The sequence below is a fragment of the Hesperophylax consimilis genome, chromosome 9 (genome assembly GCF_061612785.1).
Source record: "Hesperophylax consimilis isolate HC1 chromosome 9, BYU_Hcon_1.0, whole genome shotgun sequence".
NCBI lineage: Eukaryota > Metazoa > Arthropoda > Insecta > Trichoptera > Limnephilidae > Hesperophylax > Hesperophylax consimilis.
In genome coordinates, this window is record NC_142844.1 from 7790481 (window position 1) to 7807103 (window position 16623).

At 33.8% G+C, this 16623-nt stretch overlaps 1 protein-coding gene and 1 long non-coding RNA gene across 2 annotated transcripts in view; one reads left to right on the forward strand and one right to left on the reverse strand.

Moving 5' to 3' along the window:
• The window catches only part of LOC149420854 (ATP-binding cassette sub-family G member 4-like), a 116316-nt gene that overhangs the window by 68902 nt on the left and 30791 nt on the right, over window positions 1–16623 (reverse strand). The window contains exon 2 of the mRNA XM_089635581.1: window positions 1434–1787. Coding sequence (XP_089491707.1) covers window positions 1434–1567 — 134 coding nt within the window. The 5' untranslated portion in view covers window positions 1568–1787. The remainder of the gene's footprint in view (window positions 1–1433; window positions 1788–16623) is intronic.
• On the forward strand, window positions 12367–13241 carry LOC149420855 (uncharacterized). The gene is made up of 3 exons (XR_016302600.1): window positions 12367–12549; window positions 12637–12833; window positions 12918–13241. It is a non-coding gene; the product is annotated as an uncharacterized LOC149420855 (long non-coding RNA).

Sequence of the window (16623 nt, forward strand, 5' to 3'; positions counted from 1 at the left end):
CATATACGGCTCCTTTAAATTGCGCTATTTTTCTAAAATATCTATTGAAAATAATAGTTACTGTTCAATTGAGCCGTGGTACAGTTTAGGGGAAGTCGTACGAATACGGCTCATTAAAAAAGCTAGCTCAATTGTTCGGCTTGTTCATGGGCTCATCGCTACTGACCAATATATTTAATGATATTTTTTTGTTTCAATGTTCAACTATTGCTTGATGCTTGTACTTGTCTGGTCTAGAACATATGTCGTACGTATTAGGATCGTATAACCAGGACGGAGCTGTTCACATTAAACAATGAAATCTAGTTCTAACGACTCTTACTTTTGCTCAACAGCTCGGCTGTGGAATGTTCTGACAGCTTTTGTATTTCTTCCCCCCTATAACATGTGTCAATTAAATACACAGTTACATCCAATCCTTCCCTTAAAAAAACCTCCATTCCATACGTCCCTAAAGATAACGAAAATCATGAGATAAATCTCTGTGCATCCCCTGCGCAGAAATAATATTGGTTTATTTTACTGATACCTGGAAAGGTACTATAATAATTTAATTAAAATGTTGTAGTACAACACTCCTGGCTTTATTCACATTCAAACATTAAACCAAATATTTACCCATTAGTTTCGGGTAAAACAAAAGTGTCGTAAAACACTCTTTGCTTCATCCATATTCAACACCAAAAAACATGTAATTTTTTATTTTTCACATCCAATTACTCGAATAATTTTTACCCATTAGTTGCCTGCAACGGGCAAAAAGCTAGTAATAATTTAATTCCCAGTTTTACTGGAGAAAAATTTGCTAATGTATTAAAACTATTCAAATTCTTCGCTTAAAAACGCAATTGCAAGCCGTTTCCTGATAAACAATATTTTAGTAAATTCCCAATATATCATAACACGTGTTCATGCATCTGCATTTGCCTTGATAATATACAATGACAAAATGCAAAATATTAGGATTTTTATAAACACGTGTTCCGACATCGTGATAATTCATTCGAATTGAAAAAAGATTATAAGAAAACCTGCTAATAATTTAAATAGATTCTTAATAAATTATCGATATTCAATATTAGGAATTTGTCTCCGTGGTTCCATGATATTTCATCAAAATGAAAATTCAACACACCTCTAAAAAGTGATATAGAGTCATTAAAAGTGAAGAAACAAAAATTAGGTTTAATAGTTACCTATAATAAAAAAACATATTTAACCTAGTTTTTGTTTCAACACTTTATATCACTTTTTGGTGGTGTGTTGAATTGTCATTTTGATGACATTCAAATAACTATCAAGCATAAAATATTTGTATGCTCTACCACTACAAATTTAGGTTAGGTGACTTTGGGTTATGTTATGTTAGGTTACATATTTTTTGTTCTGTTTTGTGTTAAATAATAATGTTACCTAAGTATCAGTCTACTTACTGCAAAAGCCCCCCGTTGTTGAGATGCTCGTGGGGCGGCGGGGAACGCAGACGCGGGGCGTATGCCACCCGGCCCCCCTTGTCCCCCGAAGCGGCCCCCATCACGATCTGCACGTCCTTGTTGTTCTCCGCCATTGTACCAAATCACAACACACTACACTTTACACACACGACACTCTTACAACAGTTCCTCTCCGCGGTCCTGTCTCAGGACTCTCGACTCCTGCACTGGTTATCCGCCTGTAAAGTGCTATAATACAGCGGTTTTCATCATGATTGCAGACTGACTGTGCAGGTTCGATTGTTCGATTATGTGTTCATGGATTTCTCGGAGTCATCTTTAAAAGTTGGGTATCTGAAAAAATAGAGAAAACATTGATTAGAAAATTATTTGTTTTTTTTTTGACAAATTTTGTGGACAATTTATAATAGCTGAAGTCCCCGACATTTCCCAGGCTATATACAGAGTTTATCGAAATCAGAAGGAGACACTAATTTTCCTATTATTTTAAAAACATTCAGTAGTGAATTTTCTCCCGTTTTGAAGATCAATGAGCAAAAATTTAAAACTGCGTAATTGTTTAAAAAACAAACCCACACCGGGACACTCTTTCTTATGAACCTATTTTAAATTTTACGCAACTGATAAAATACCATTAATGTTTGGTAAATGGTTGTTTAACCTGAAGGATCCGACCAACTACAATTGTAGTTGAAGGAAAATTCTCCTACAAGCCGACCCACTACAATAGCAGTTTCGAGAATTCGTCATGTTCATCTCCAAATATTGAGTTAATTTACCGGTAAATTTTCGAAGTAAAAGCTTCATACTCTAAAACTGAATGTTTTCTATCATACCATTTAAAGAGGAACTCCTTTTTACTTACAGTGATTTTTTAATTAATTTTTTTGTATCCATGTATCCCTTCACAATTCATCAAACTTTTTGTCACTCGCATACAGTCTCGTAACGCGCGTCGATGTATGCGTGAAGTCCCGTTGCCGCGAGTGTGTTTACATTACAGACTGAGTTATTGCTACTTGCGGTGAACATAATTGTTTATTAGAATTTTTTATCTTTATAGCTAATAATAAACTGTTTGAGAAATGTGGAATCCTTTGTCCAATATAAGATAATCTTGTTAATATTTACATTAGTGAAGTGATTACTCTAGATTTACCATTTTATTTAGGAACATTTATTCTTCGGGTGTCTTCAAAAATATTCCGTTGCGGTGCATATACTTCCATGGTCCATTTTTTTATTATCTCCAATAATTTCACATAAATAGTTTGGGTTTTTAATTCTTAAAAATGAATAACGAAGACATCGAAAACTTTGTGTTAGATTGTGATTCGGACTTTTCCATGAGTGACGATGAAGACTATATTCCAGAAGATTTGGAGAGTTTAGATGAATCATCAGAAAACGGAGATAATGAAATTGACATTTCTGGTTTGGACGAACAATCCTCCCCTGATATAAATTTTATGAATTTCTCGCCAATATGGGAAAATTGAATTAATTTCCAACCTGAAGAACACAATTTTAATCAACAATCTGGTTTAAGAGATTGTGAACTCAATCAGGAGAGTAGTGAAGTTGAATTTTTTGAACTTTTCCTAAATAAAACTGTCGTGGGTTGCATTACAACCGAAACCAACAGATATTTTGATACTGTAAAATCACAAAAAGTATTTGCTCCAAATTCGAGTTTACATAAATGAAAAAATGTTGATACAGAGGAAATGTATGTGTTCATTGCCCTGACTATGCTAATGGCAAGAAGCAAGAAGGGAAAAATCCGTCAATATTGGACACTAGACAAGCTCATTTCATCGCCTATATTTGGAGAAACCATGTCAAGAGATCGGGATTTATCCATTTTGCTTAAAATTTGCTTAAAATTAAAAATTCATGCTTATGCTCCATATCATACTGTACAGAAGTTATAATAATTTAAGTGTCCGCAGCGCTTAATACTCTTATGGTTACCCTATCTAATATGAACACGATGTCTTGTAAGTGTATGTGTAGCCGGGGGGAAAAAAGCGACTGCGTAGTAAGAAATCAATAATTGTAATCAATGTGTTAATAAAACGGCAGATAAATTTTCATAAGATGACTGACAAAGGTACATTATTTATGTGTGAAGAAAAAATTCTTCGATATTATAATGAATAAATAAACAATGAGTGATTATATTTGGAGTGGCTGCATTTTGAAGGTAAATTTGCTTTTACATTTAACATAACACAAAATCAGAGACTAAAAACCTAATTTTCGATATACGTATACAATAAAACAACCTTTAAGAATGCCATAAAATAAAATTTATAACTTAAAACCTGTTTGGTGCAGCTGTATAAATTTTTAAACAGTGACACAAAATTTCAGAAAATCATGCCGGTCCAGGCAACCAATTCATTGAGATCCTTCCCGGTTCCTAAGGGTTAACAATCATATTTAAGATTAAATACCATTTTTACCAAATAAAAAAAACCAGCTCCCAATTTTACCCATATTTTATTAGGTTATCTAGCAAACCTAGAATTCTGTCATATTGTGTTTTACTGTTGTAAAATTCTAGGAAAATCTGTCTCACTACAAGTATGCTCTCAAGAACTGTAGGACGAAGTTTTCTGTATTTTATGTGTTATTAGATTAAGAGCCTCGCCCCGAGATCCATATATTTGTATTGGGGCCTGCAAAAAGTGCAATCTAGGGGCGAGAGAGAGTTCAGCTAGCGGTACCAGATTTCAATGGGCGCTCGATATTTATCGCGACACCGCCGACACCACATAAATAACTTCTAATTACCATTTTTACCAATGATATTTAGTTTAGTTAAAAATGATTTTAAAATACTGCATAGAATTTATTATTTACGCGCATTAATAATATTACAAAATAAAACACAATCTCGCCGTCACTTGGTGACTGACTTGATTCACAATCGTTTGTTATTGTTTACATGTTTACGTATATACGCACCACTCGACCGTCTCGTCAATCTCTTATCAAATTACAATTTATATTTATATATTAAATTACCTGTTACAATAGTACCCTTATAATGGCACCCGTGAGTTAAGTTGACGATGATAAGATAATGACATTCAGCATTGTTCTTACTATGCCATTCAGCATAAAGGTGGGAAATGCGAAAATAGAAATCTGCAATACCGACAGTTTTCTAAGGTACAAGGTACAAGCTACATTGCTACATAGCTTTTCTGCCGTGTGCAGAGATCATGTAACATACTCGCACATCGCGCAACATTTCTCGCGTCTTCACAGCACTCGGTTTTTGTCGATTCCTTACCGACCCGGGGGACGACTGCCTTACTGTTAATATAAAATTGAGATATCTGAAGCCTGTACTAACTTTTTAACGAGTGCATTCATATTATTCAAATGTATTTAATCCTATCACACTTTTTTTCTGAACATCAAACAAATCTGTGGTGTTATTTAAAAAAAAATTGCCTAACAAAAACACGAAAAAACATTTACCTGACATTTATCTTTTCAAGGTTTTCAAGTGCATCCGTTTGAACATATAATTTTACATAAACTCATACACAAATATTTATATTTAACCTTTATTACAACATATCTGAACGCGTGTTGAATAAAAATGTATGTCAGGATGTCACACGAGTGCATTGTTAAAATAATTCATTTTTATTTCCATTGCCTAGTGATTTTATCGCCACATTAATAAATTATAAATTTCAATGTTATTTATTTGAACAATAAACCCATTTTTTGACGTCTATGTCGGTAACTAGCACTATCAATTTTTAAATATTCTAAATTTAAATACAAATGTGTCAATAAGTGTTGCTTGATTTAAATATTATTCTTATGTCAAATTATGATGTGATTTTGGTAGCTACCGGTTTGACAACGTTTGGTGACATGAGGTAAAAGAATTTATTTTAATTATGAATGTCAAATAATGTTAAGAAGGTGTGCAATGTGCATTAGTCGTGTATTCAACACTTACGGAAATAGGTAATTATTCGGAATCGCTGGACAAGGGTTATATGAAATATTTATATATAAAACCTTCTGATTTACCTTAATTTACTATAAAAGGAATCTGACTGCATTTGGGATATTTTTAATTTTAGCATTTTAATTTTTAATTACGTACATCGAAAATTCACTCTCGTTGTATGGGATGACAGCTGGAATGGTTTCTGTTGATAAAATTTTCTTTTGTTTGTATTCCTGATACGAGTGGCTATATTTTTTACCATGTGCAAATACTATTTTAGCCAAACTCGAAAAATAAAATAAAGATATTTAGGTATGTTTTATAAAATAGAAAAATTAAAAAAGGTGATGTTATTATAGGTTAGGTTGGATAATTTTAGGTTAGGTTGGTTTATTATTAGGATTTAGGTTAGGATAGATTGGATATTATAGGTAAGGTTGGATTATTATAGGTTAGGTATGATTATTATTAGGATATAGGTTAGGTTGGATTATTATAGGTTAGGTTAGAATATTGTAGGTTAGGTTCGATTATTATAGGTTAGGTTGGATTATTATTAGGATATAGGTTAGGTTAGGTTAGGTTGGATTAGGTAGAATGAAATCACAAACCAGTCTATACAAACCTAGCGTAGCCCACAAACTACTTGAAAACTGGGATATAACTCTAAAGGGGACGCGAGCAGGCGTTATTAAAGGTTCCCCAACATTTATAGGTTAAGTTAGGTTGGATTATTATAGGTTAGGTTAGGTTGGATTATTATAGGTTAGGTTAGGTTGGATTATTTTAGGTTAGGTTAGGTTGGATTATTATAGGTTAGGTTGGATTATTATTAGGACATAGGTTAGGTTAGTTTAGGTTGGATTATTATAGGTTAGGTTAGGTTGGATTATTATAGGTTAGGTTAGGTTGGATTATTATAGGTTAGGTTAGGTTGGATTATTATAGGTTAGGTTAGGTTGGATTATTTTAGGTTAGGTTAGGTTGGATTATTATAGGTTAGGTTGGATTATTATTAGGACATAGGTTAGGTTAGTTTAGGTTGGATTATTATAGGTTAGGTTAGGTTGGATTATTTTGGGTTAGGTTAGGATATAGGTTAGTTTAGTTTAGGTTTGATTATTATAGGTTAGGTTACTATAGTTTAGGTTAAATAAAACAATAATTATAATAATAACTAAATATAAGTTTTTTAAGTAACATAAAAATATTTTATTTTTCGAGTTTGGCCAAAACAGTACCTAACTAGAATTTGCATTCTGAAATGATTCAAATTCTAGCTACTCGTATCAGGAATACAAACAAAAGAAAATTTTATCAACAGAAACCATTCCAGCTGTCATCCCATACAACGAAAGTGAATCTTCGATTTACGTAATTAAATATTAAAATGCTAAAATTAAAAATATCCCAAATGCAGTCAGATTCCTTTTATAGTAAATTAAGGTAAATCAGAAGGTTTTATATATAAATATTTCATATAACCCTTGTCCAGTGATTCCGAATATTTACCCGGAAATAAAATCATTATTTTGATAAAATAAGTTATTTTTAAACCCCCTGGGGGTGGTGTTTTTAAAAATGTATGCTAATATTTATTTTTTTAATGTTGGTAGGGACGCATAACGGTAAAACCTTTGTAGCTGGGCTCAGAGGTCGCGGGTTCGAATCACGGGACAATAAAGATAAATATAGGTATAATATTACTATGCCTGTTTTTTTTTTCTTCTTATTTCTTTCTTGCATTTTATTTTTTTCCTTTCTTTCATTTCTATTTTATATCTTTGAATTTATTTTTTCTTTTCAATTCCTTAAAGATATTTACATGAGATTAAATTTCTGCCACCTTCGTACTCAAATACATATATTTGTATCTATCTTGGTCAACACATAATAAATAAAGACTAGTGACGTCCGCGACCTTGAAAAAAATGTTACGCCATTACGCTATACTCATCATGGATTGGCCTATTTCAGATATGAAATGGGCTGAAATAGGCCAATCCACAAAAAAATAGAGCTCTTATAGCGTGGTCTGTCAGAGGCTTAATGTACCTTGTACCTAATACTAGTAATATATATTAATATGGCAATACTATCACTATCGCAGGGATTATATTTACGAAATATTTATGATCAAAACCACAGACATAGGAATTAATAGACGAGAAGATAATGGCGAGGGGTAAAATCAACTGTTGAAGAACGAAGGGAGTAAGGCTGACTGTGATTCGTCAATAAATCAATCTGACAGTAAACAGGCATCTCGCATTATAATATCACCATTTACTTCTTAAAAGTAAAACCTGCTTTTGAATGAATAGACATTTTTACATGGGAGCGCAAATTACTCGATACGTTATGAACAAATTTGCGAAGTCCAAATTCGGCAAAAAAATTCGGTTGTATTTTCAGAGTCAAATATTTCGTTTAAGTATTTAGAAGACACTTTTATAAATGTTCATAATTTACTTCCCAGCAACCAACCAGCTTTGTGTTTCGCGTCCAGACGTTTCTCGATGTGATAGTATATGTTTCTAAAACTGATCTATATTATACGATGTGAATATGCTTAAAATAAAGTAAAATAATGCTTATATATGGAATGTAATACGACAATTGGGTTTATTCTCTTTTTCACATCTATTTTTACAAGTTTTCATAGTACAAGTCAACATTTTGCCGTGTTATTTCGTAAAATGAACCGATGATGCCTCGACCATAGTTAGCACAAGAATGATGACGTCACGTTTTCAAATTTCACTTGAGGCCATACGCGAGCACAGCCGGCTCCAATGGAACCGGTATGGGGAGTGGGGATAATACGCTTTTAATCATTTAGGGCAGGTCTACTAATATTCATATGTCTATGATCAAAACGATGAAATGATGATCGAAATAGCTTCAACTAGATTTAGTGACCAGATACGAATATCCGGATATTCTTCAGCCATCCTCTTCATTTTCTCTTCCTTCCTTTTCCACTTATTTCCACTCAGAAATCACAATATTTCCAACATCCAGAAAGTTGTGACATTTGTGCATAATCACACCAAGAACGTAAAAACAGAAAATGTTATATAGTACTAAAGTAAAAGCCCAAGGCAGCAACGGAATAATAGTTGGACATCTGCAAAAATTTACAAATTCTAATTATTGTGGCTTTTTCTAGCAGCTGAACAAAATAATAACATCTTTATTACGCCAAATCAAATTTAATTGCCAAAGTCATGAACAACGCTGCGCAAAATACAGAATTAACCTACATTAATTCATCTATATTTAGTTTAATGTGAAGTACGTAGAGGGGTTGAAGCCCTCGTTTATACATTAAGTATTTTATATTATTACCTACAAAGCAGTGGCGGCTCGTGACTTTTGGGTTACTAGAGTGCTAATATTACAAAAATGGCTTAATTGATGTTGTTGTAGCTGAAAACGATTTTTTATTTTTTTTTTCGACAAATTGATTTTTCGTATGAAGATTTTCAGGAATTCCGCGCGGCGCACGACCACACTGAAATTTCCTGAAAATCTTCATTCAAAAAATCGATTTTCGAAAAAAAATAAAAAATCGTTTTCAGCTATAACAACATCAGAAATGCCATTTTTTAATAATATTAGCACTCTAGTACACCCAAAAGTCACGAGCCGCCACTGATACAAAGTATAAAACATATGAGAGTGTTAAACAAAATACTTTAATATCGTATTTCTACCCCCTAACTAGAAGTACCTTTATAAGATAAACCAAGCCGTTTCGCGTTCAATGAAGGTGACATTAATCTACAGTCTCATTTTTACAGAGATTTAAACAGCGATCTGAAATGGTCAAATATTAGGGTACTTGATTACAAAATACAGAGTGGGAAAATTCTCGTAACGTTTTTTTTATTTGTAGACGAATATTTTAGTAGGTAATGGAATAAAAAATATATCCTGGCGTGTTCTTCCAAGAAACTAACATTGATTTTCGTAGCCAAAAATAGGCGTCAGGCTGTGTTACCTACAGATATGAATGCAGTGAGGATAATTATTTTTATCGCATGTTTTCCGCATGATGCGAAAGTCGTCTTAATTAATCGTAAGCAAAGAAAGGCAATTAGTGTTTCTTCCCTACGCGTAAGCAGAGAAAAGATAACATAAAGCGGATAATTTGATGAATTAATCGATTAAACTAGAGGACCAGATAAACATATGTTTTACTATTATTAATGTTGTCAGGGATTTTGAAAGAAGGGTAAATGTAGGACATTCCATTCATGGAAGACTGAAAGCGGTTGACACTAGCAAAAAGTTGCTCTAAGACGTGAAGCTAGCAGTCCACAATAGAGTCCTGACACCAACCCTGATGGTACTGAATGCTGTAGAAATGAAATCCCTGAGGCGTATGTGTGGTAAAACCATGCATGACCGTGTTCAAAATTTAAGATTAAAAAGGGGACGATTAGATGGTTTGGGCATGTGGAGGACTGAAGGAAGTGGGGAGGGAAAAGAGATGAGGGAGATGAAGTTAGAAGAGGAAGGGGATGAAGTTTCAAAGCACATGGCGATTTGGCTACTAAATATTGCAAACACCAAACAATACCGTCTGGAGTCAGTGTGAGTACGGCATGCCTTATTGAGGTATGTTGTGATGCTGAAGGTAGTGGAGAGGAAAGGGGAAGGAGATGAGGAAGATGGAAGTCGGGGAGTACCAGGCTATTCAGATCTGGTCACCAAACACGCTGATTTCCATTTCAAACAACGTTTCAATTCTGAATGGTGGTTTTTCATCAGAACGGTATTTAGAGTATCCTCCACTCTGGATTTGATCCTACGACCTCTGGAACCAGAGTTATGAAAGTAAATGGTCTAAACATGCAAAAAAATTTCACAAAATATTATTTACATTACATTTGAATAGTTGATATAAACAACATACATTGTAAAGTTATATGGTTCATCAACAATAATACAGAATCATGAATTTGCATCAGTATAATATTGATTCACAAGGCGCATGTACAAAGTTCAGAAAAGTACCTACTTACAGTTTAATTGCTCGGCAAGAGTATGATTACTATTATACTTAATTGCCGTTTGAAGTCAAACCAATTATATCAAATGAGATAGAATCTACAATCTAACCATCATTACGTCCACGAATACATAGTAATCGGAACACAAAATAAGAATAACAATAAAACAAAGCATCTAACAAAAATATACAATTATTATAATATTAAACTACAGAATAAATGATGATAAAAGCCTGGTCCACTGGCTTCCAAAAGTCTGAACGTTATGTATATGGGTAAAAGAATTTTTTTTAAGGTCTGCCTTCTCAAATGTAACAAACGGGTTGCAGTGTTTAGAACACAGCCGTCAGGCAGGAATACTATCCTTGTTTTACCGGTATTTCAATGGAAGATGGTCCGAGGAACTAGCGTCATTAATACCTTGGGCACCGGTGCTGTGAAAAGGTTGGAAGTTGGGAAACATTCCAAACGTGCCCCCATCATTTGTAAACGATTAACATTTGTTACATGAGAACGGGTCGTTTCTATGACTAGTTGACACAGCATGGCTGTAGTACGATCTGCCGGCCTCTGTGTTTCCTCCCTCGTGTTTACCAGGGGAAATTATTTTTATCAGTGCTGTGTAGAATTAATATAAAAATGCCAGTATCACGGTTCAGATCCTGGTCAATAAATAGTTTTTTCGTTTGACTTTCTAATCATCTATACAGAGAATTATTAAAATCAATGTATAAGGTACATGTTCTTAATTAGTAGACAAGTTATTTATATTACTCAACATTAGTGGAAACGTGTAGCAACGCAATTAGTAGTTAGGTATTCATTAAAGAAAATGCAACTGCATGCTACATGGAATAAATTAAATAATATATTATAGGGGTATCTAATGAGAATGAGAACATAACGTGTTGCTTCTATAACCTAGAATTATAAATATCTGATTCAACAAACGGAAAAAAAAGATAACGTAAATCGTAAAGCAGAAAAATGCAGGGTGTTACAAGAATACCGTCCGTAAGCATTCTAGGGCAAGGCCGGTGGTTGTCCAACAGTGGCAGAATTCAAACCTACTTATGGATTTAACTAACTAGGTAAGACTTCTATAATTATTGAAGTATCTTCAATTGAGTATATATATCCACTGACCTATAAATTCTCAATTTAAGGCTTAAATCAAAAAAATTATCAAAAGTTAACCTAGACGATTTCGATTTAAAAAAAGGCATAGAGATCAAAGGAAAAAACAGCTTATTAAAAATATATTCTTAAAGCTGGACACACACCGAATTAATGTAGGACTGAGCCGAGCCAGGTCTGTTCGAACTTGTGAACTTAAATCGTACATGGGTAAATAAAATAGGCAATTTTTTCACAAATATTCTACCAGGTTTATTTTAAATGAAGTAGTAATACAAAATATTGATAGGTTTGTGGCTGCTCTGCTGCAGATTCGCAGCTCTGCGTCAACCCTGCAGACTTACAACGGCGCAATGAATCATCGAGAACTACTAGAATATATGCTATGGTCTTAGGGTACGTATACATTTGCGAACGAAAACGCGAACCGTACCTGGGTAGCGATTCTCCAGTCGCCGTCACTCGTAATCGCCGTCGAAAGTACGTACATTGGTCGACATTGGTATTCTTGAGTTTCTTCGTAGGTATATACTTAGTCGACAAACGTCAAAAGTCATTCGGAACTAACAACGAGTGGGTTAAACCAGTCGAAACCATAGATTTATGGTCGACATCGTGAAAACTGTCAAAATCGTACATAGTAACGAACGGTTTCCCGCCCGCTCTTGGAAGGACAAACGTCAAAATTTTTACAAAGTTGTTTTGGTTCCTTATAATGGCTGATTTACCGCCGATATTGGCTGCAATAAATAATGTAGAGCAAGCTGAAGCAGCTGCTGTGAGACCAACAAGAATGTTTCGCCAGAGGGTCGATCCTTTCGATAATTTAACAGACGAAGCCTTCATCAGGAATTTTAGGCTTACCAAAGACCTAGTACGTCGGCTGGTAGTCATTGTGTCGCCTTTCATATCACCCCCAACCCGTTCTTCAGCTCTAGATGTCGAAAGTAAAGTGAGTTCAAAATGATTTATACAAATGTCGATAGTTTTTACATGAAAATGAACTTGCTAATTAATCTTTTCCAATGTCGTTTTGCAGGTGTTAGCAGCATTAAATTTCTTTGCCACGGGTGGTTACCAGTTGCCCGTGGGGTGTAATTTGCACATTGCAATTTCCCAAGCATCAATTTCCCGGGCATTAGATGAAGTGGTAAACGCACTTAATAACCGTGAAGTTTTTAACCGTTGGGTAAAATTTCCCCCTAACATCCAGGCCCTAAACCAGATAAGGGCGAAGTAAGTTTTTATTAGAGAAACATTATGATCAAGTTATTTACTTATTTTAAGGTTAGCTCTATCAATAATATTTGTTTATTTTAGGTTTTACAACAAATACAGATTCCCAGGGATAATCGGCTGCATCGACTGCACACACGTGGCCATATATCCACCAAAAACACGAGATCCAGTTACTCCAGAATACATTTATGTAAATAGAAAGGCATATCATTCAATTAATGTTCAGATAATTTGTGACTCGGATCTCCGAATCATGCATGTCGATGCACGTTACCCTGGGAGCACTCACGACGCTTTTATCTGGAAGTCGTGTTCTGTAGAACCTGTGCTGCAGCAGATATATAGGAGTGGTCAGTCCGGATATCATCTTCTGGGGGATTCTGGGTACCCTTTGCGACCTTGGCTAATGACCCAAATCGACCGGGCTGAACCTGGATCTCCTGAAGACAGGTTTAATATAAGATTAAGATCAATCAGGTCAACTGTTGAGAGATGTAACGGTGTCTTAAAAATGAGATTCCGTTGCCTTTGTAAACACAGAGTTCTGCATTATTCTCCTGAAAAGGCGTCCAAAATTATTAATGCATGCATAGTGCTTCACAATATGTGTGTAGATGATAATTTTGATCTTCCAGAATATCTGATTGATCATAATATGGATTTGGGACTGATTGCTGGTGGACCGGCTGCTGAGCCTGAGCATCGGGCTGTTAGAATTAACCCAGATTTAGTGGCTGGTAGAGCTCTTCAAAATAGAATTGTTTTAAATTATTTTGGTTAAATGTTTATATGTACTAGCCTTTTTTTATCATTTTCTTATTCATTTCTTGTTCATTCTATATTATTTCATGTCTCTATTACACTCTAAATTGTTTTATTTTTATTAATGATGGCGGATTAGCCACATACAAATGGTGAGTGGCAGGCTGCATGAGGCTGCGTTACAAAACTTTAAATATGATATGTACGTATTGTACATTTGATTATAATTATTAACTTTGTAAGCACCACTTTATTTTGGTGGCAAATCAACTAACTTATTACAGCAGTTCCTATACAATTCCTTCCTTAGTGTTGTATTTGTAGGGTGAATTTCAAGAACTTTTATATTATATTTTGTAGTAATGTAGGGATTTAAAGTTATAAAGTATGACACATTATGTTTAAAAGAAAACAAAGGTCTGATCATAAAAAAATAATGTATTTAACATTAAGAATACCAGATTTTTTTTTTAAATAATAAAGATATCAACACAGTTTTCAATATATTTTGTAATACAAGAAGAATAATGCACTGACAAACAAGTCTGATATTTTCTAGTAAATAACATCTTTGGTGTTAATTTTAAAATAAAACATTATATTTATCCAAGGAAAAAAGTAAACCATTCATTACGATGAATAATATCACTTTTTATGAAATAACTCAATGTCAGAGAGTGACACAGTTATCAGTTGTACAGTTTTAATATATTTTGTAATAAAAGCTAAAGAATAAGTACACTAACAAACAAGTCTGATAGTTTCTAGTAAATAACATCTTTGGTGTTATTTTTGAAGTAAAACGTTATATTTATCAAAGATAAAAATAAAACATTAATTACGCTGAATAATATCACAATTTTTATCAAATAACTCAATGTCAGAGAATGACACAGTTATCAGTTGTACAATTTTAATATATTTTGTAATAAAAGCTAAAGAATAAGTACACTAACAAACAAGTCTGATAGTTTCTAGTAAATAACATCTTTGGTGTTATTTTTGAAGTAAAACGTTATATTTATCAAAGATAAAAATAAAACATTAATTACGCTGAATAATATCACAATTTTTATCAAATAACTCAATGTCAGAGAATGACACAGTTATCAGTTGTACAATTTTAATATATTTTGTAATAAAAGCTAAAGAATAAGTACACTAACAAACAAGTCTGATAGTTTCTAGTAAATAACATCTTTGGTGTTATTTTTGAAGTAAAACGTTATATTTATCAAAGATAAAAATAAAACATTAATTACGCTGAATAATATCACAATTTTTATCAAATAACTCAATGTCAGAGAATGACACAGTTATCAGTTGTACAATTTTAATATATTTTGTAATAAAAGCTAAAGAATATGTACACTAACAAACAAGTCTGATAGTTTCTAGTAAATAACATCTTTGGTGTTAATTTTAAATTAAAACATAAAATTTATCCATGATAACAATAAAATGATAACATTATTTTTTACATTGAATACTATGACAACTTTGTTTTATGACCCAGTAAACGATGGTGTGCACAAAAACATTTTGTTAAACAATAGGTTGAAGAATATCACAATTCTTATTATATAATAACATAAAATGATGTTTACTTATAAAAAAATGTTACATATTTTCAATACAAGCTAAATACTAAGGCACGTTAACCACCACATTTAGTTTTATTTAGTAAAGTAAAAACAAAAACAAAAAAAAAACATATAAATAATGTGCTGCTTGCTTTAATGACGGGGCTAGTAGTAGTAATCAAATCACTTCTTTGACTTCCCTTCTTCCAAAAGTTTAACAATTGTATTTAAAATTTCTATAGATCTAGTATTATGATTTTCTATTGACTCTGTAAGCCTCGTCAATACAGCCAGCAGCTCATTAAAAAATACCGACTGATTAATGATGTTTCGATCCCCCTGTTCAATGAACGCATTTGATGTCTTCAACGTTTCATCTACTCTACGGGATGCTGTACTTCGCCGAGTCTGCACGAGTGGCGGTCGGTTAATGGAGGGTTCATTCAAAAAAGGAGTTGCCTCCAAAAGTGGTGGTGTCAGTGACGGGGCCTCCACGAGTAGTGGTACCTCAACTCTCCTCGGAGACTGCCAGCTGCTGCAGCCTGCAACAGGTTGAGTTGAGGAACTCAACGTGTTGCTGGCTGTAGCACCTGGGAGAGACGAAAAGTCAAAGTCTACCTCAGACTCTGGGACTCCTGTGTGGCCCGTTATCAACACGGGACTGATGACTTGTAAAATCATCTCTTCTGAGTGGTTTAAATTTATTGATGGCGCCGGTGGTCCACCTCCAGTCCCGGCCGCATGACGTCTCAAGGCGACACTCTTTAATTTGGCCTTCGATCTTAAATCTTGCCATGTCTGAAAACAATTTTGAATAATATTCATTATTGACAGTAAATATCCTAACAGTAATGTAGAAATACACTTTCTAACATCTTAAAATGTTCAATATTCTTCGATTTTGAAACAATCGGCATTGAGGTTAGGTAACCCAATACACATTCTTTTCAATATAGTGATTTTTAACAAACAAATTAGGTTTAAGGAAATTCCGTGTGAACATCATATTCGTTTTATCGAATCGCGATTCGTCAAAGACGGACCTTCATCTGAACGTAGTGTTAGGGCAACAAGAACAGTTTATATTTTGTACACAAATTAACAAATACTAACCTTTCTCCAGTGTTTGAAGTCTTTATTCGCCCCTGCGAGGGCATTCAGTTTCTCCGCGATTTGCACCCACCTCCGTCGCGATTCATTAAAAGTAAATGTCGCCGAAAACTTTCCCGAAAGAAGTTCGGGATCACTACTAACTAGCTCAATTAGGAGCTGTTTTTGGGCGTTAGTTATATAGCCGGTAGACATTGCGACAAAGAAAGTAAATAGCATAAATGAACCACTCAGTAAATAGTGTAAACACAAACAACGATGCGACGTTTGTTTTGTTTTGACATTTCAAATTCACACCATAGAAACGCCAAAAAATCAGAAACATAGACAAT